The 20,305-nt window shown below is 40.2% G+C and overlaps 1 protein-coding gene across 1 annotated transcript in view; it reads left to right on the top strand.

Moving 5' to 3' along the window:
* Nucleotides 1–20,305, top strand: part of PI4KA (phosphatidylinositol 4-kinase alpha) — a 117,797-nt gene that overhangs the window by 3,022 nt on the left and 94,470 nt on the right. Inside the window, exon 2 of the mRNA XM_077874597.1 lies at nt 17,006–17,122. Coding sequence (XP_077730723.1) covers nt 17,006–17,122 — 117 coding nt within the window. The remainder of the gene's footprint in view (nt 1–17,005; nt 17,123–20,305) is intronic.

Genomic DNA, 20,305 nt, shown 5'->3' with positions numbered 1-20,305 from the left:
GGGGTTGCTTGCAATGTTGGTCCTTGGCTCACATCTGGGAACTTGACACTTGAACTGTTCCCTCCATTCCCTGATAGGGGTGGTTCATTGTGCCTAGACTCTTTGTACAAACAATATGGTTTATATTGACACCTGCTTTCCTCCTGGGAATCTGGAGTTTTGACGGTTGCTAGGCAGACAGTGCCTGTGTCTATCAATAAAAATCTTAGGTGCTGTGTCTCTAATGGACATCCCTAGGTACAAACATAGCATTCATGTTACTACATTGCTGCTATAGAAGGGAGCATGCTTGGTGTATACCTTTACAGGAGGGAGAGAACATGAAGACGCCCATGCACAGGTTTCTCTAGACTCCACCTGTCTTTTTCTCTTGCTGATAAACTAGTATAATTTACTGTAATTTAGTGACGAGTACAACTATGTATGTGTGAGTGGTCTTAGGGACCTTGAAATAATTTCTTTCTTAGAGAAGGCTTCTGTAGATGGCTGATTCATCAGATATACATGGATTCCTCTTATCCTCCTCTGGGATCCTGAGACTTGATTATGCTAGGGATCATTGTTACTATTTAGTCTTATAATATATGGCTGCTCACTACATTCCACTACTTTGAAACAATTGACAATAAGCCCTCAGCATTCCTAGGGAAGTATTTTTGAGGTTCTTTAGAGTAAAGGAATTTCTGAGTACCCAGGATAATGAAGGTGAGGATTTAAGTGGGGAGATGAGTGTTGAAAAACCTCTTTTTCTCATTTATTTGTTTCTGTTTTTTTTTTTTTTTTCTTCTTCTTTATTTTTTTCCAGAGAGAAGGCTTGGTCCAGATAGGGTTGAGCTGAGGACAGCTCAGTTTTCTGAGCTAGACCTGACATCTCAGCTCAGACATTAGTAACTCAGGCAGCCCTGACCTGCTTTTATGACACTTGGGGAACATTAACGACATAACTTTCCCTGTCTTTATCTGACTATATGCCACAGTGGTGTTTCCTTACTCCACTCACCCACTCTGATCCCAGGCTGTGAAACTTAGCCTATTGTCTAAGTAAATTTTACTTTTCCTTTAATTAATTCACTCTTTCATTCAGAAAACATTTGTTGAGCACCTACTGTTAATTAGTACATGGTAGGTAGGCCAAATCAATAAGAAACACTGTTAATAATGAGATTGCTCGGGTGATTAGCATCAAGTCAGGCTTACTACAAGTACCCCATCTACTCTTGTATCCCACGTCCAGTGACCAGACTCATGCCATGTTCAGATAGTCAAACCCTTGGTATCTATTCTCTGATCTGTAGCTGAGCTTTGACCTTTTCCTGCTAGGCTGCTCTAACACTGGAGCCGCAGTCATAAGACCCACCCCCAGGATTGAGGGCTATCCTGAAGACACCATCAGTGTCCCTCTAGATCACATCCCATGCAGCCCTCTCCTTCTCGGAGAAAGGTGAGAGGAGAGAAATAGACAAGAGAGTACTGTCTGTAGTGGAATCTCCATGTATGGTTGGCTTCCAGTCTCCTACTCTCTGATTTCTTTCTGCCTGCTAGTCTTGCTCTGCTTTCCTCATTCTCATTTGTCTTCAGAATGGTACTGAGCTGCCTCTGTCTAGCTTCCTCCTGGATCTGCCTACTTATACTCCTCTGTACCTAGGATCTTGATTACCTGTTCCTGCCTTTCCTTGTCTGGCCTGTATCATACTAATGGACCCTGAACCCTGGGACATGAAGAGTTCCTGACAGAGCTGAAAAGTAGGCAGCATTCTTTGCCCTTCCCACCCTCAGGAGGCTTTGATCAGAATATTTTCCCGTGTCTTAAAATATCCTCTTTTCTTCAGTTAGAATGCCAGAATCTTGAAGTGTCTTAGCTAACTCAATGTGGTATTTATTTATTAAGATTTTATTTATTTATTCATGAGAGACAGAGAGAGAGAGAGGGCCAGAGACACAGGCAGAGGGAGAAGCAGGCTCCATGCAGGGAGCCCTATGTGGGACCCTATCCCGGGTCCCCAGGATCACACCCTGAGCCAAAGGTGGCACTAAACCGCCTGAGCCACCCGTGCTGTCCTCAATGTGGTATTTAAATGGCACTGCAGCATTAGGGACAGGCCAGAGCCTTCCTGATGGAGAGATGTGCTCCAGAAGTGCTGGTTAACTCTCATCTCTAATTAGAGGAATGTATGTCCTGACGCTCAGGGCTTTCTGAAGGTGCATGATTATCTACTCCTTTAGAGTGGTTTGCCTTGGAGTGAAAATCATGATATTGGCATTTTTTTTCAGCCTTGTGAAGCTGAAAATTTCCATCCTCACTCCCTTTCCTTTGTGAGGCCATGCGAAAAACAACCATCTATAGAGTAAGAGGAGGGAAAATTAGTGTCCGTAGAGAAAATTCATGATGCTAGAACCACTGTTGTTAAACCAGATCTAATATATTTTGAGAAAAAATTGGAAGAAGAAAAAAATCTTTACCTGTAATCATGCCACATTAACCGTATTAGTTTGGTAGGGCTATTGTAACAAAGATCACAATGACTTAAACAGCAGAAATTTATTTTCTCATAATTCTGGATGCTAGAAATCCAAGATGAAGCTGTCAGTAGTGTTAATTTCTTTTGAAGCCTTTCTCTTTGATTGTAGATAGCTGTCTTCATGTGCCTTCACATAGTCTTTCCTCTCTGTCGTTTTGTATTATAATCTCTTTTTATAAGAATATTAGATTGATAGGACTGGCTCACTCATCTAAAAACCCTTTGTCCAAATACAGTCACATTCTGAGGTACTTGCAGATGAGGATTTCAATATATGAATTTAGGGGGCGAGGGACACAATTCACCCCATAACCCGAATACATTAGCATTTTAATTTCTTAGATTTCCTTTTTAGCCTTTAGCTATATTTATGTTATTGCTTTTAAAAAAAAAAAAAAAAAAAAAGCCTATTGGGCAGCCCGGATGGCTCAGCGGTTTAGTGCTGCCTTCAGCCCAGGGCCTGATCCTGGAGACCCAGGATTGAGTCCCACATCGGGCTCCCTGCATGGAGCCTGCTTCTCCCTCTTCTTGTGTCTCTGCCTCTCTCTCTCTCTCTCTGTGCCTCTCATGAATAAACAAATAAAATCTTAAAAAAAAAGAGTTTAAAAAATAGCCTATATTTATTATTTTAATGGCTACATATCATATTTTGTATTGATAGATCATAATTAAACCTTTCTCTATTTACGCTGCCTAGTTTTTCCCTTGTAAAATAGCATGTTTGTACAACTAGAGTCTTGTCTTCTTCTGAATCACATTCTTCTGTTAAATTGTGGATGGGTCTTGATGTTTATTGCACAACTGTTTTCAAAGGACTGTACTTAGTTATGGTAGATAGCATCAGCAAGACAACTCATGTATATTTATCTATAGCGTTGTTGTTGGATTTTATTTTCTTTTTTCTGACAATTCTGCAAGCATAAGAGGGAGTCTTATTCTTTTGATTTTAAGATAATGATATTTGATCATGGTTGGCTATGTTAAATTATGAATTAAACAACCAAAAAACCTACAAGGTAGAAGTGGTCATGTGATATTGTGCTCTTGTTTTCTGCTGTGTGGAAACTTGAATTCAGGTTTCTCTTCATACTTGCAGTTGCTTAGATACTGGCTTCTAGCTGTTTATGCTCTGGGTATCTTTCAACAGTTTTGTCTACTAGGTGTGCACATAATTCTGACCCTCAACTAATTTACAAGTAAGTAGAAGCAGTGATAGGTGGGGGGCTGTCCATAAAGGAAGTGGTAGTGAACCATATGGCTTTTCAATAGAACTCTTCTGGGAAGATATTTACCCATTTTGCACTCTACTGGTGTGACAATGGGAGGTACAGATAATTTTTTCTTCAGGCCCCAAGCCTTTTCTCTATGGTTCTTGATGGGTAGTAAAAATGTAATAGAAGGGTAAAAGAATGAAACATGCTCTAAGAAAGTAAAAGTATTGTTGGTACTTGCCGGGAGGTTACTTTCAGCTGAGATTTTGAATAAGGAAGGCCGGAAAGTGATAGGGATGGACATTTGTAAATGCCACCAGTGGTTGGCAAGGGAAGGTCATTTCAGATAGAACAGAGAGTAAAATACAGAGGAAAATGAAGAACAGCAGCAATAGGGTTCATCAGAAATATAGTATATTTAAAGGGAAGAGTGTGGATGAGAATGAGAAGAAAGCAGGTGGCTTCATAGGTAGTCTCAGACTTAGAGTTTGGATTGAATTGATGAGACATTAAAGAGCTCATGAATATTTCAGGGCCATGAGTAATGTGCGTTAAGATTATGGCTGCATTGTTTATCTCCATGTCCTTAGGGATTCTCAGAATTGATGTGTCACTAGCTGTTTGCTCCCCCAGAGGGCAGAAATGTTCTATTTCTGACTCCTTACTGCAGATGTTCTCTTCTACTATCTGTTTGCAGTTTGTACCTAGTGGAGATGTGGTTGCCTCCAATCCCTTCTATCAGCAGCTATTCCCATCCCTGATTTAAATTGCTGAAATGTATCTGTGCACTTCATTTTCTTCATTACTTATATATTTATTTGTTTTTGTATTTACTTCTCTCATCCATCTTGGCATTTTGGAAAAAGGTTTGGCCTTTTTCCATCAACACCCATCCACAATTGCCAAGCTGGCCAGAACAGTACTTTAGTTTATATGAGTTGAGGCAAAAATCCTCAAATCTCACTTGCATTTATTCACTTAATTCTTTTTTTTTTTTTTAAAGAATTGTATATATATTTTTAAATTTTATTTATTCATGAGAGACACAGGGAGAGGGAGAAGCAGGCTCCATGCAGGGAGCCTGAGTGGGACTCGATCCTGGGTCTCCAGGATCAGGCCCTGGGCTGAAGGCAGCGCTAAACCACTGAACCACCAGGGCTGCCCTACTTACTTAGTCTGAGTGGCTCTATCTTTGCTGCTGAAGCTGTTCTCTTTTCCTGACTATTTCTATGTGTAAGGCTGGTCTGGAGGTCTGGATTCAGGGAAACCAAGCTATATGTACCATTATAAAGCAAACGATGGTGACATTTGTTTGATCATTCATTCATTCATTTTTATCTTTGAGGGCTTGCTGTATGCCAGGCCTTGAAGGAGCCCATTAGAGGGAAAAATGAGTAGACATCGTCTTACTGTCATGGAGCTGTCATTAAACAAAAAACTGTAAGAAAATGTAATTGAAAATGCTAACAAGTGCCAAGAAGCCAAAGTAAATGGTGTTGGTGAATACATTTATAATGTTTTACTACCATCACCACTATCCATCTTCAGAACTCTTTCATCTTGTAAGACTGAAACCCTAATAGTTGCAGTTGATTTTTTTTATATTGATCTTGTTCCTGCAACCTTGCTGAACTTGCTTTTAGTTCTAATACTTATTAGGATATTTTCTATGTACAAGATTATGCCATCTGTAAATATAGCTTTGCTTTTTCTTTTTGAAACCAAATGCCTTTTTTTCCATTTTCTTGTCTCATTGTCCTGGTTAGAACCTCCAGAATAATACTAGATGGAGACAGTGAGAGTGGACATCTTTGTCTTGTCCTGATAGGGGGGGCAACTTTCAGCCTTTAACTGGTAAATATGATGTTAGTTGTGAGTTTTTTATAGATGCCCTTTATCAAGTTCCCTTCTATTTCTTTTCTTTTCTTTTCTTTTCTTTTCTTTTCTTTTCTTTTCTTTTCTTTTCTTTTCTTTTCTCTTTTCTTTTCTTTTCTTTTCTCTTTTCTTTTCTTTTCTTTTCTTTTCTTTTTTTCTTTTCTTTCTTTTCGACCTGGGTAGGGGCAAAGGAAGAGGGAGAGGGAGAATCTTAAGCAGACTCCATGCCCAGTGCAGAACCCATCACAGGGTTCAGTCTCACAATCCCAAGATTATGACCTGAGCTGAAATCAAAAGTTGGACACTTAACCCACTGAGCCGCCCAGGCCCTCCAATTCCCTCCTATTTCTAGTTTGCTGAGTGTTTTTTATTGTGAAGTACTGTGGAATTTTTTTCAAATGCTTTTTCTGCATCTATTACAAAGCTAACTTTAAAACTTTGTTAGGGCAGGTCTATAATAGCTTTTGCTACAGGGTTAGTTTAACTAACTCCACTGCTGTGGTGCGGTCCTCTTGAGGTCTCTACTGAATGCTTTGAGGGCTTTCTGCTCTGGGTGGGAGTAACTCAGATACCTCTCAGCTCTGTATGTGCTCTTGGAGCCATTCAGCTCACAGTTTCCTGGTGGTTGTTTTCCATCTTCATGGAATATCAACTATACTGGTATGTCTAGTATCCATCCAAGATTCAGGGGAACTCTGTTATGATTTTTGGAGCATTTTTTGTTTAGCTCTCTCCTCTTCAGAATTTCTAGCTACTTTAGACTTCCTGTACTCTTTTTCTGTCTCTTCCACTTAGACCATCATGATGCTTGGAATGCCCTTTCCTATGCCGTGGTCTGAGATGTGTCTTCTGGCAGAAAACCAGGCAGTCATAGGGCTTACTTTGTTTCCTGTCTCTCAGGTATTATAGACCTGTGCTACTTGTCCAGTGTGTGAAATCAGTGGTTTCATATATTTATTTGTTTTCCTAGTTGTTTTATGGCAGGAAGTTAAACCCAGGTCCTGTTATTCTCTCATGATTATAGGTGGTTCTTGGACAGGATATTATTGCTATAGCATACGTTGCAAAAAACTATCTGTTTATCCTCTTATATGTGAGAAAACTGAAGCTTGAGGGGGGATGACTTGCCAATATTTGCATAGTTTTACAACATCAACAAGATTCTGTGGATTTCCATATATAGGTGTATATACACACACACACATATGCTTGGTGTTTTGTCCACATTTTACAGAAGGAAATACAAAGTTCGAGATGTTCAGGTGGGTTTTGTCGTTATCTTGGGTCACTTAGGTAAGAAGCAGCAGAGTTGGAGTGAAAATCACAACCTCCCAACTCTGTGGAGCTACCCTGATCATTGCCTATTGAAATGATATGTCAGGAATCACAGATGTGCATTTGTATGTACTGTACCCTACCAGGCACATGAGCAGGGCTCAAGAAACAAACTCACTCATTGCTTGTAAAGGCACACATAGGGATGCCCGAGTGGCTCAGTGGTTCAGCGTCTGCCTTTGGCTCAGGTTGTGATCCTGCTTCTCTCTCTGCCTATATCTCTGTCTCTTTCTGTCTCTCATGAATAAATAAATAAAATCTTAAAAACAACAACAACAACAAAGGTTAGCTTATGTTCAGTGTTCTCCATGGGGACAGTACATTTGAGAAAAACAATTAAAAAATGGATTTAACAAAACACTGCCACTAATACTTAAAGCTTAATCTCTAGTTCTCAGGGAATTTTCTTTCTCTCCAGAAAGACTATTCCCAGAAGTTTCAGATAACAAAAGTTGTACTCTTAAAAAATTGTTTAATTAGCCAGCTTGTAATGCTATTAGAGTGGCTTTATTTTGACCTAAATACCTTACCTACACCCACTGTTATGTTTGACTTTTCATCTGCAGTTTTCTGCCCAGTCATCCAGACTTGTGAGGGCATCTTGTTTTCTCTTTGGTTTGGCATTTCCTTCCTTTGGCAGTCTAAATTCACCTTGTGGTCTCTCTCTCTCTCTCTCTCTCTCTCTCTCTCTCTCTTTTTTTTTTTAAAGTAGGCTCCACACTGGTGCTTGAATTCATGACCCTGAGATCAAGACCTGAGCTGAGATGAAGAGTTGGATGCTTAACCGACTGAGCCACCCAGGTGCCCTGGTCTCTGTTTTTTAATGGCCTTGAGTTAAAAAAAATATTGTCAAGGGACGCCTGGGTGGCCCAGCGGTTGAGTGTCTGCCTTTGGCTCAGCGCGTGATCCTGGAGTCCCAGGATTGAATCCTGGGATTGAGTCCCACATCGGGTTCCCTGCATGGAGCCTGCTTCTCCCTCTGCCTGTGTCTCTGCCTCTCTTTCTGTGTCTCTCATGAGTAAGTAAATAAAATCTTTAAAAAAATATATTGTCAAAAGTTCTTTGCAAGTTACCTTTATAGCCTCCTTGCTGTCCGTTGGCTTATTGATCTCAAAGTGTTGCCCAGAGCCCCTCTGGATCCTTTTTATAAATGGAAGTAACCCTGGCCATCTCTGTCAGATTTAAGTTTAGTGACCTCTTACAATGATGGGATCTACTCTGCCCTCTAAAAACAATGAACCTGTTAGTTTGTTGCAAAATTCTGAAAATAAATTAGTTTTTTTTTCATTTTAAAAATTATAGTATTAATGCATTATTCTGCATTAGGACAGTGACCTCTCTGTGTCTCAGTTTCTTCATCCTTAGAATGGGGATAATAAATAATAACTACTCAGTGTACTGTTGTGAGGATTAGAGGAGATCGTACAAACCAGCACCTCACATGTGATAAATGCTCAGTAACTGTTAGCTTCCAGTATTTAGATACTGGAACCCACCAGAACTGGTTTTCCCTTATCTGATATGTGATGACTTCAGTAGGACCTGGTTTCAAGTCTTCACTTTTTTTTTTTTTTTCCCTCTTCACAAGAGTCCCAGTTTCTTTTCTTTTCTTTTTTTTTTTAATTTTTATTTATTTATGATAGTCACAGAGAGAGAGAGAGAGAGAGGCAGAGACACAGGCAGATGGAGAAGCAGGCTCCATGCACCGGGAGCCCGATGTGGGATTCGATCCCGGGTCTCTAGGATCGCGCCCTGGGCCAAAGGCAGGCACCAAACCGCTGCGCCACCCAGGGATCCCGAGTCCCAGTTTCCAAGGGCATTTTGCATCAGAGCCTAGACCTAGAGCCAGGCTTTCAGGGCCCATCATCATTTGGTTTCTGGCTTGCATTCTTCACTAGTTGTGTCATTTTTATTGGTTGTGTAACTCTGGCTAGATCATAAGGATTGTGAGGCTGTGACTGTATATTATATATGACTTCATTCGATTATTCTTTCATCCATCCCTCCATTCGTTTGATGCTGCTGCAAATATTTGTTCAATGCCAATTGCATGCCAGCACTGTGCTCAGTACTGATTTTATGACAAATGTCACAACATAGTTAAAACCCTACAATAGGAAGACTAGATTCTAGTGATCTTCTTCTTTTTCCTTTCCTTCTCCTCCCATTAAATCCCTGTCACATTGGCCGCTTTAGTTCCCCTAAATAGTTAAGTTTATGGAATGTGTAGGGTGCAGTGGATATAGGATAAGGGGGATATAGTCCTGTCTGCAGTGAGTGGAAGATAAGTATTCAAGTAACTCCAAAATAAGATTTTTAAAAAGATAATTCTCAGGGATCCCTGGGTAGCTCAGCAGTTTGGCACCTCCCTTCGGTCCAGGGCGTGATTCTGGAGTCCCGGGATCAAGTCCCGCATCGGGCTCCCTGTGTGGAGCCTGCTTTTCCTTCTGCCTGTGTCTCTGCCTCTCTCTCTCTCTTTCTCTGTATCTCTCATGAATAAATAAAATATTTTTTTAAAAAAGTAATTCTCTCGGGGTGCCTGGGTAGCTCAGTTGTTAAGCATCTGCCTTTGGCTCAGGTCATGATCTCAGGGTCTGAGATTGAGCCCTGCATCGGGCTCCTTGCTTAGCAGGAAGTGTGCTTCTCCCTCTCCCTCTGCTGCTCCTCCTCCTCACTTGTGCTCTCTCTGTCTTAAATAAATAAAATCTTTTTTAAAAAAAGATAATTATCTCAAGATAATTATCAAGTACATTGCTCTTGATGGGCTATTGGGAGATGCAGTGGGAAAGATCATAGCACATTGCTGCTGTCTGGATAAGCTTTGAGAAGTGGGAGACAGTTGAGATGGATCTTGGATGGGTAGAATTTTTATAGGGAGATAGGCAGATCGAACGAAATGTCGCAGATGAGTGAAGAACATGGAAGAAGCCAGGCAGGGAGAAGTAAGCACTGTATTTGGGGCCAGTTTTGGGGGGAAATCAGGAAAGACCTTCATTGCCAGGTTGGGAGGGTGAATTGAGTGTTCACTGGGATGGGGAGCTGTTGAAGGTTGTGGGCCCGCAGTGGTGATATTGGAGTAGAGAGAGACAAAAGTCAGAGAGAGGGTCTAGTTAAGAGCCTGTTGTCTAAGTTTGTACTTAACCTATCTGGGCCTAGTTGCCTAGCCTATAAACAAGGATAAGATTACACATGATCTACCTGAAAGGGGACATTTGGCAGATAAATGTGCAATTTCTTCTGGCTCTCCGTCTCCAATTCTGTGTACATTTGGGAGTTACTAGAGGGCCGCAGGTCTGAAGCCCAGGTGAACGTCATTTCAGTCTAGTAGTAGAACTCGCATGGATTCTAGATGTTTTTACAGAAACTACACCAAGAAAAGCTCAGTGTTAAATTCCATTTGTCCTGTGAATTTTTTTCTTTCTTTTCTTTCTTTCCTTACTTTCCTTCCTTCCTTCCTTCCTTCCTTCCTTCCTTCCTTCCTTCCTTCCTTCCTTCCTTTTTTTTTTTTCTAATGAGTGATTTTAAAAGTTTGGTTTTATTCACGTAGAGCTGTGAAATATTTTCAAGGCCATTTTGTGAATTTAAACTTTATATGCTCGAGTCTCTTGTTTCAGGTGCTACCTGCTTCACTTTTTGCCATGTCTGTTGTTATGTAGCCACAGGTGTCTTTGTCAGGGTTGGCATAGCTGCATCTCTTGTTCCTTCAAAACAGAAAAACTTTTCTCCTTGAATTGAGACTCTTTGGGAAGTTGTAGTTAAATAGGAGTTGTTTTGGAGTGCCTGGCGGGCTCAGTTAGTAAAGCACGTGACTCTTGATCTCAGGGTTGTAAATTTGAACCTCACAATGGGTATAGAAATTAATTAAGAATCTTTAAAAAATAAATAAATAGGAATTGATTTACTGATAGTGAGATGTTGGAATTAAAGAAGTTATAAGACTGTTGTCTGTAGAAGATATCTGTTTAGCTTATTTGACTTAGATTTTCTTTCAGTTTTACATTACTTCTTTGTTCTTGGATTACCCAGATTATATTCTTTGAAACTCTATACACTTTTCTCTTATTTTTCAAGCTTTCAGAGTATAAATATTATCATCCTTTTAAAAATAAGATATTGGGGTGCCTGGGTGGCTCATTGCGGCCCGGGGTGTGGTCCTGGGGACCCGGGATCGAGTCCCGCATCGGGCTTCCTGTGTGGGGCCTGCTTCTCCCTCTGCCTGTGTCTCTGCCTCTATCTCTGTCTCTCTCTCTGTGTCTCTCATGAATAAATAAATAAAATACTAAAAAAAAAAAAAAGATATGCATTGGGGTGCCTGGGTGGCTCATTTGGTTGAGTGTCTGACTCGTGTTTTGGGCTCTGGTTATGATCTTGGGGTCGTGGGATCAGGCTCTACACTGAGCCTGTTGAGATTCTCTCGCCTCTTCCCCCTGCCCCACCCCCCAGTTAGAGAGATAAATAGATAGATAAATGCATTAATAGCAAAGTTGTTTGCAGTATTTAAAATTTTTTTAAAAAATTTCTGATTCTAAAGTTAATTAACAATGTTCCCAATGGAAAATACAGGGAAAAAAAAAGATGGAATTAAGTATTGCCTATAATCTGATTAGTAATGTTTATATCTTGCTGGATAGGTAGTCTAGGTCTTGAGTTTTGTATAATATTCTATGACCAATTGTGTTAGTTTTCTATTGTAGCTGTAATAAATTACCATAAACTTAGTGGTTTTTTTTTTTTTTAAGATTTTATTTATTTATTCATGAGAGACACAGAGAGAGGCGCAGAGACACAGGCAGAGGGAGAAGCAGGCTCCATGCAGGGATCCTGACCTGGAACTCCATCCAGGGTCTCTAGGATCACGCCCTGAGCTGAAGGCGGTGCTAAACCACTGAGCACCTCGGCTGCCCAAACTTAGTGGTTTAGAACAACACTAATTTATTGTTTTGCAGTTCTATAGATTAGAAGCCCAACACTGGTGTCACTGGACTAAAGAGGTGATGGCGGGGCTATATACCTTCCTTGAGACTCCAGGGGACAACCATTGCCATTATAGCTTCTAGAGATCCCTACATTCCTCGATCATAGCCTCTTCTTCCATCTTCAACACCAGCAATGTGGGGCCAAGCCCTCACATCCTGTCACTCTCACCTCCTCTTTTGCCTCTCCCGTACATTGGTCTCACTGAAATAATCTAGAATAATCTCTTCAGTTCAAAGTCCTTTTAACCTGTTTATATCTGCAACCTAATTACATCCATTTGCCATGGGAGGTAACATGCTCACAGGTTCCAGGACACAGACACCTTTGGGCAGGCCATTGTTCTGCCTGCCACACAGATGTGGTTCATGCATTCCTGAATTATTATGTAGGTCTCTAAGTGGTTTATTAGTTCTTTTTGGTATCTTTCCTTCACATTTTAAAACTGCGTGTCTAGCTTTTAGAGTAATCTTAAATTGTCACAAATGATTTCTATTTATATATTTTTAATTAAGTGGAGATAGAGAGGAAGGTTTGAAGTCAGAATAGCCCAAAGCTGGGCAGCCCCGTGGCGCAGCGGTTTAGCGCCGCCTGCAGCCTGGGGTGTGATCCTGGAGACCTAGGATCGAGTCCCACATCGGGCTCTTTGCATGGAGCCTGCTTCTCCCTCTGCCTGTGTCTCTGCTTCTCTCTCTCTCTCTCTCTCTCTCTCTCTCTGTCTCTCATGAATAAATAAATAAAATCTTTAAAAAGAAAAAAAAAAAAAAGAATAGCCCAGAGCTCCTCTGGGGATTTAAGATGGAGACAAGAATGGTAAAAATTGTGCTGCCTTCAGATGTCTCTACCAAGTAGGGTGACAGCTACATGAGCAGCAGGGTTTAAACATGTTCCTGATGGGGAATTCTTATCCTGGGATATTGCTAGAGCTCATGTTTACATCCACTCTGAGTATTAGTTTCCAGAGTGTAATGCCTAAAAAAGAAAGGAATAAGCAAACAGGAAATGAAACCCAATCCAGAACATCTGCCCTGTGAGGAGAAATCTAGTTCTTATGCTTGATGTAAATGAAGAGACCTTGGGGTTTGCCTCCCCTCTGGGGCAAGTGCCAGAATAGGCTGGCAGCCTGGATTGAGAAGAGAACCTGCCACACTGGCCAATGAAGTCTGAGCAAAAACTAAGAATAGAGGCAGGCCTGCATCCTGGGGGAGAGTGAGTATGTCTGTCTTAGCGCTTGTCCCCAGTGTAGAAGACAGAGATACGAAGATAAGAGATGATTTTGTGCCTCCCGGGAGCTTGCAGATTAGTGGACAGATAAATGCACTAATAACTGTTGCACAAATAGGGGTAGATATTACTGATGACGTTACTGGAACCCTTCAAATACATGAAGACAGCAGTTGTATTTATCTATAGTCTTATTGTCTCCAGGCTAAATGTTGCTTCTTAACTGCTTCTTGTATGGAATAGTTCTCAGACCCCACATCATCCTGCATCATCTTCAGGTACTTTTTCGAGTGGCAACCCAGTCTTTCCCTCGCTTCCACATGTTGTCCATCATCAAGTCTTATAATCTTCCACTGAAACATCCTGAGCTGGACTGTTTCTGTCTGTTTTGATCATTACCATCTTTGCCTGGCCTACTGAAGCATCTCCTGACCTCTCTGTGGTTTCACTCTTGTCCTCCCAAATGCATTTTTCATGCGGCGGCCAGAAGGATTCTTCCAAACCTCAGTTCTAAACTGGGGTTTTTAATGTGCACCACCTTGGCTCTATTGCTATTACAGTACAAACCAGGCTCCCAGTTTCTGCCCGTACTTGGACTTCTGTACATCCCCACTTTTTCTTTCCCATTATTCTGCCTCTCCAGTGGCCTCTGCCAGAATGCTTTTGCCTGATTTGTCCTGGCTGGTTCCTTCTTAATCAGATCTCATTTTAATGGGCACCTTCTTAGGTCTTTTCTGATCACCCCATTAAAAATAGTCCTTCAGGCACTATTGCTGGGGAAATATAATTCCCAACAAAATTTCCCAAGTGCTTTCCACGAAGGTAGTAGAGAAGCCCTCTCCACAGAAGGTAGTAGTTATTGAATAAGCATTAAACCAGGACATGATGTGCATCACAAGCAATCTGTTAAGAGATTGCAAAGACAAAACAATCTTACCTTATTAAATAGCCAAGCAGGTACAACATATTACATAAATATTTTCAAGAGAAAGGATTCCTAGTCCTTAGGTAAGAAGACTTGCAATCTCTAGGGACAGAGAAAAGGACTGAGAGCAAAAATATTTAAAATCTTAAGTGTATATGTATTTGGCATGTGGTGATATTGAGTTATCTTTTTGTGTACAGTCATATTTTTTCTATATATAATAATGAGGTTATGACAATTTTGAGGAGTTCCAAGTTTCCATTTTATCTTGTAGCACATTAGCTTCACCTGTCAGGTATGTGGCATTGTATATCTTCTGTGTGTTTGAACAAGGTGTTGGTAAAGTATTGCACAGAACAAAGTACGTAGATTTTGACAGGGCCTCAGACTCCTCCCTTTGGTTCCATGGTGGTCAATCAGCATTCTTTGGATCTCATTGACTCAGTCTGCTATAAGTCCACTTTCTTCGATTTCTTATTTATAGGGATGTTTCTTGAGAGATTATTCTTTTTGTCAGGATGTGAGATTCACTGGTGGAAGAGTCTGGAGTCTCTGAAACCATCACTTTATTGTGGTTGGTCTGTAGCTCTCTTTGTATTTTATTTTCCCCTCTGACTGTAAAATGGAGGGACATTGAAGAAAAGTGGGAATTTAATATTTCCATTCCTCTCTTGCCTGTTACTTTATGCTCTTTTAACTATTTAATCATAAAAGTATGGATTTTCCCCCATATGTATGTATTTTTAACTTACATGTTTTCCCTGATTGTAACATTTTCTCCTAGAACATGTTTTGGCAAATATTTAAAAAGCACAAAGAAATGTAAAACCTCAGGGCACCTGAGTGGCTCAGTCGGTTATGTCTGACTTGATCTCAGCTTAGGTCTTGATCTCAGGGTCGTGAGTTCAAGCCCCATGTTGGCCTCAAGCTTGAAGCCCACTTAAAAAAAAGAAAAGGAATATAAAACCACTGGTCATTCTACCTCTCATAACTGTCAACATTTTGATGTATTTTCTTCTAGTACTTTTTCTGTCATAATTTAGATCATTCCTCTTATGAATTTATAGAACATTTAAAACATTATTCTGTCATTATTCATTGTTCATGTCATTATTTAGTCTTAGAAAAATATTATTTTTAATGTCTGTATTATTAGGTCAAGTTTTATGAAAGCATTGTTTTTATTAAAAAATTTGGTTGAGGGCAGCCCTGGTGGCGCAGCGGTTTAGCGCCGCCTGCAGCCTGGGGCGTGATCCTGGAGACCCTGGATTGAGTCCCACGTCGGGCTTCCTGCATGGAGCCTGCTTCTCCCCCTGCCTGTGTCTCTGCCTCTCTCTCTCTCTCTCTCTGTATCTCTATGAATAAATAAATAAAATCTTAAAAAAAATTTGGTTGACTATCAGAGTTTCATAGCTTAACCTAATGTTTCAACAAGTGGTGTAATAATTTATTTTCCTAATGTTATTTAGGTTATTTCAGATTTTCAACTGATACACACAAGACTGTGATGAAAATATTTTATTTACATAATCTTTGCCTGAAGATTTCTCATTATTTCTCTCTCTTTTTTTTAAAGATTTATTTATTTATTTATGATAGATAGAGAGAGAGAGAGAGAGAGAGAGGCAGAGACATAGGAGGAGGGAGAAGCAGGCACCATGCCAGGAGCCCGACGTGGGACTCCATCCCGGGACTCCAGGATCACGCCTGGGCCAAAGGCAGGCAGTAAACCACTGAGCCACCCAGGGATCCCCTATTTCTCTCTCTCTTTTTTAAAAGATTTTATTTATTTATTCATGAGAGACACACAGAAAGAGAGGCAGAGACATAGGTGGAGGGAGAAGCATGCTCCCTGTGGGGAGCCTGATGTGGGACTTGATTCCGGGACCCTGGGATCATGACCTGAGCCAAAGGCAGATGCTCAACCACTGAGCTGCCCAGGCACCCCTCTAATTATTTCTTTACAATCATTCCTAAGAGGAAAATTACTGAAACAAAGAATATTGTCTCTCTTCAGGTTAGAAGGTGCTTCTCTTTCTGGCTTGTTTATTTGCCCTTTTAAAACATCCTTTCTTGTTTAAAATTGCAATGGTAATTGATTGATATTTTCAGGGCAAATCTCAAGCATTACACTGGAATGCCCTTTGTCATTAAAACATCCCACCAGAAAAAAAAAGGGGAGGGGGATGCCTGGGTAGCTCAACAGTATCCCACCAGACTATATGAAGGACAATGAGAGACTTCTCATTGTGTCCATTAATAGAACAGCAATATTGGGGCCTCCTGGTGTGTTTGCTCAGAGATTCTTGTGGCAGGGATTTTCAAGATTGGCATCACCTAATTCCTAGTCATAATAAATCCAGATTTTTAGTTCCTTTATATTAGACATTTACGATTGTTTTGAAAAAATTCAAATTTTTACATATATTTAGTAAATTGCTGACTTATTGTCCATTTGTTTCTGCTAGCCACTCTAATGGTATATCCAGTAACAACAGATACTGTTTGTTGAGCACCTAGTACATACTGTGCATAGTCCTAAGTGCTTTACACACATTTTATCTTTTAAAGAATCCTTCTGGAAGCACTGTGACTATAGGTAGGTTTGGGTAAGCCTCTTGGGCACCACTGAGCAGCAGAGACTGGTGACTGTTCTGACTCTGAATTGCAGACATTAGCTATTGTGCTTGACCTCCTCCATGTATGCATTATTTTAACTCTTGGTCCTGGTTCCTCAGTGCATATATGTTTTACGAGCATGTGTATGATCATTTCAGAAGCTGGAGATGATCTTTCTATGATTATTGAATTGGAAAAAAATGACTTATGGTTATGTAGACTTACTGGGATTTTATGCTACTAGTTTATGTCCTATGTTCTGAATATGGGCTTATATATTTTTTAATCTATGAGTTTTTGTTGTTGTTGGTATCATTTTCTAGGTCCAAAAGCTGCTTTGTATGTGTCCAGTAGACTTCCATGGGATCTTCCAATTGGATGAAAGACGGAGAGATGCAGTGATCGCATTGGGCATTTTCCTCATTGAATCTGATCTTCAAGTAAGTCTTTATTACATCAAAAGTGTTTCTGCAGTGTAAAAGGAGTGTAATTAGAATTTAAATTTGTACGTGATTATATTTACCTGAAGCAGTACTAGAAGAATGCATATGAACCTAATAAAAGTGGTTAGTGATGGTGAGGCAGAGTGGGTGCAACATGTGGGAATAATTTAATTAATATAATTAATGTACACCCTCTTAGGACATTTTGTTTTTTGAATTGTGTGAATAATTAAGTTGTTAAAATAAAGTGGTTTTTGGTTTTTGTGGTGTTTTGTTTTGCCAGAAAGTTAATTAAAATGTTTTGTGAAGTAATTGTGTGCCCTCCAGAGTGGACTTGATTTTCAAGGTCAAATGTTAAAAAAAAAAAAAAATAATGAGGTCAAATGTTCATTGGTCAGACTCAGAGTAACCATTTTTTCTTCCTTCCAAAAGGATAGTGTTCGTTGAGATAATTTTGACATGATATGATCTTTTTTAGAACTATGATAGATATAGGGGCGCCTGGCTGGTGCAGTCAGTGGAGCATGTGATTCTTGATCTCAGGGTTGTAAGTTCAAGCCCCATGTTGGGTGTAGAGATTACTTAAAAATTTTAAAGAATTTTTAAAATTTTATTTATTTATTTTTTAAAAGATTTTATTTATTTATTCATGGGAGACACAGAGAGAGAGAGAGAGGGGTAGAGACATAGAGGGAGCAGGGACCCTGATGCAGGGACCCTGATGTGGGACTTGATCCGGGGACTCCAGGATTACTCCCTGAGCCGAAGGCAGACACTCAACTGCTGAGCCACCTAGGCATCCCTAAAAAAATCTTTTTTTAAAAAAAACATTTGTTTCTTTTATTTGAGAGATAGAAAAAAAAAAATCACAAGTGGGGGGAGAGGAGGAGAGCGTGGGAGAAGGAGACTCCCCACTGAGCAGGGAGCTGGAAGCTGGAAGTGGTGCTTGATCCCAGGACCCCAGGATCATGATCCTGTGTGGAAGGCGGATGCTTAACCAACTAAGCCACTCAGGCATCCCTAAAAATTAAAAAAAAAAAATCTTAAAAACCATGATAGATATAAAATAAGTTTTAGATTACATGTTAATGTGTCTTTTAGAGGTAATTTAAAAATCAGTGTTGTGTTGTTGTGGCTCCAACAAAAAATGATGTGGCTTTTTTTTTTTTTTTTTTTTTTAGAATTTCCCAAGTTTAATTGAAGCAAATGGGTAGTCACTGAATACAGAATCTATTATTTGTTTATTTTTGTCATTATCAAAAATCACTTTTAATTTCATATTTAATCATGCTATGTTAGGAAAATAAAGATGTTAGATATTTGAATTTTTATTTATCTAAAAATATGTGTCCTGGAAATTTAACTTTAGTAAAGATTAATATTTTTTGACAGAGTATACATTTGAAAAAATAAGCATTTAAAAAAAAGAAAAAATAAGCATTTTAATTTTAGAGTGGTATTTTGAAAATTAGATTGTTTGACGAAGGCCTCATGAAACACCAAAATTAGATGTATTTAATTATTCTTCCTATTTATTTATAGATGTGAAAAGAAAGAAAACCATTTCTACTTTTCTATTTGCAAAGTCCTATTTAAATTTAAATATAAAGGGGTGCCTGTGTGGCTCCATCAGTTAAGCATCTGCCCTTGGCTCTGGTCATGATCCTGGGGTCCTGGGATAGAGCACTGTATCGCACTCCCTGCTCGGCCGGAAGTCTATTTCTCCGTCTCCCTCTGCCATTCCCCCCACTTGTGGTCTCTGGCTCTCCCTATCTCTTTGTCAAAAAGATAAATAAAATCTTTTAAAATAAATAAATAAATTTAAATATAAAGGGAGGAAAATAATTTTTAAAATAATCTATATGAGGAACTCCTATTCAAATATGTATAATCGAAAATATCTGGCAAACATATTACTTAATAAATTTATCTGTAAGTTCCTAATATTTGTGGTAGTTTTTTTAGGGTGGCAAGGAAGAGACAAATACAAATTACCTTTGGTGGTATAATTTGGGTTCTTGGTCAGGATTGGCAGGACCTGGGGTAGCAACTTATGTTCCCTGAGCCATGTAGTCTGCCATTGCTTCCAGGAAGCCATTGGCTTCCCCGACACCAGGAGAGCAGCCCATCAGTCTTCACCAGCCCTCTGAGCCCTGAGCCCTAGGGACCAGCTTTCTCTTGGTTCACTGGGTGTTGATGTTCCCCGCCTCCATCCAGGATGGGCTGTGGTCCTGGCCTCCATGTGCAGTCACTGTGCTGCCCTGGCAGCAGCTGTGGCCAGAGTAGCAGAAGTAGTTTACTACATGTATAAAAGCCATAAAGGGCTATACAGGAGAGAACACCTGGGGTCACTTTCTCTGTAGGGAGCCATGCCTTACATATCCTTCAGAGTTTTGTACATTGGGATCCTGGACAGATGTAGCCAGCTCCGTTAGCTGATTTGGAGGAAATGTTTTGTTTTTGCTAAAGAAAGTTCTCTATTTGTTGTGGTTATCTGTTGTGGTGTAACAAACTACCCCAAAATTTGGTGGCTTAATACAACAGGTTGGTTATTGTTTTGGGTTTTTTTCTCATGGATCTGCAATTTAGACTGAGCACAAAAGAGTCACTGTCTCTGCTCCATTCAGTGTCACCTCAAGTGGCTTGAAGGCTAGGGGCTGGAATCACCTGAAGTCTTGTTCATGCACGTGTGTGGGTTGATCCTGGCTCTTGGCTGGGACCTAAGCTAGGGCTCTCAGCCAGAGCACTCCTAGGTACATGACATCTCCATGTGGCCTGGCCTGTGTCACTTTGTCACAATGTAATGTCTGGGTCCCAAGGATATATGTCCTGAGAAAAAGGCAGATGGATGCTGCACTGCCTTCTTTAACCTGGGAGGTCAGTTTCTTAAACTATAGTTGTTTTTGAAAAACAAAAAGTACAGTTTGTTTTTGTTTTTTTGTTTTAAAGTTGTTTTTTTTTTTTTTTTAATTTATTCATGAAAGACACACACACAGAGAGGCAGAGACACAGGCAGAGGGAGAAGCAGGCTCCATGCAGGGAGCTCGAACCAGGACTTGATTCCGGGACTCCAGGATCACGCCCTAGGCCGAAGGCAGGCGCTAAACCACTGAGCTACCCAGGGATCCCCCTACAGTTGACCTTTGAACAACATAGGGTTTAGGGGCACCTATCCCCTGT

The sequence above is a fragment of the Canis aureus genome, chromosome 27 (assembly GCF_053574225.1).
Source record: "Canis aureus isolate CA01 chromosome 27, VMU_Caureus_v.1.0, whole genome shotgun sequence".
In the NCBI taxonomy this organism is placed as follows: domain Eukaryota; kingdom Metazoa; phylum Chordata; class Mammalia; order Carnivora; family Canidae; genus Canis; species Canis aureus.
The sequence above is the reverse complement of the archived record's forward strand: the minus strand, read 5'-3'. Positions and strand labels throughout refer to the sequence as shown.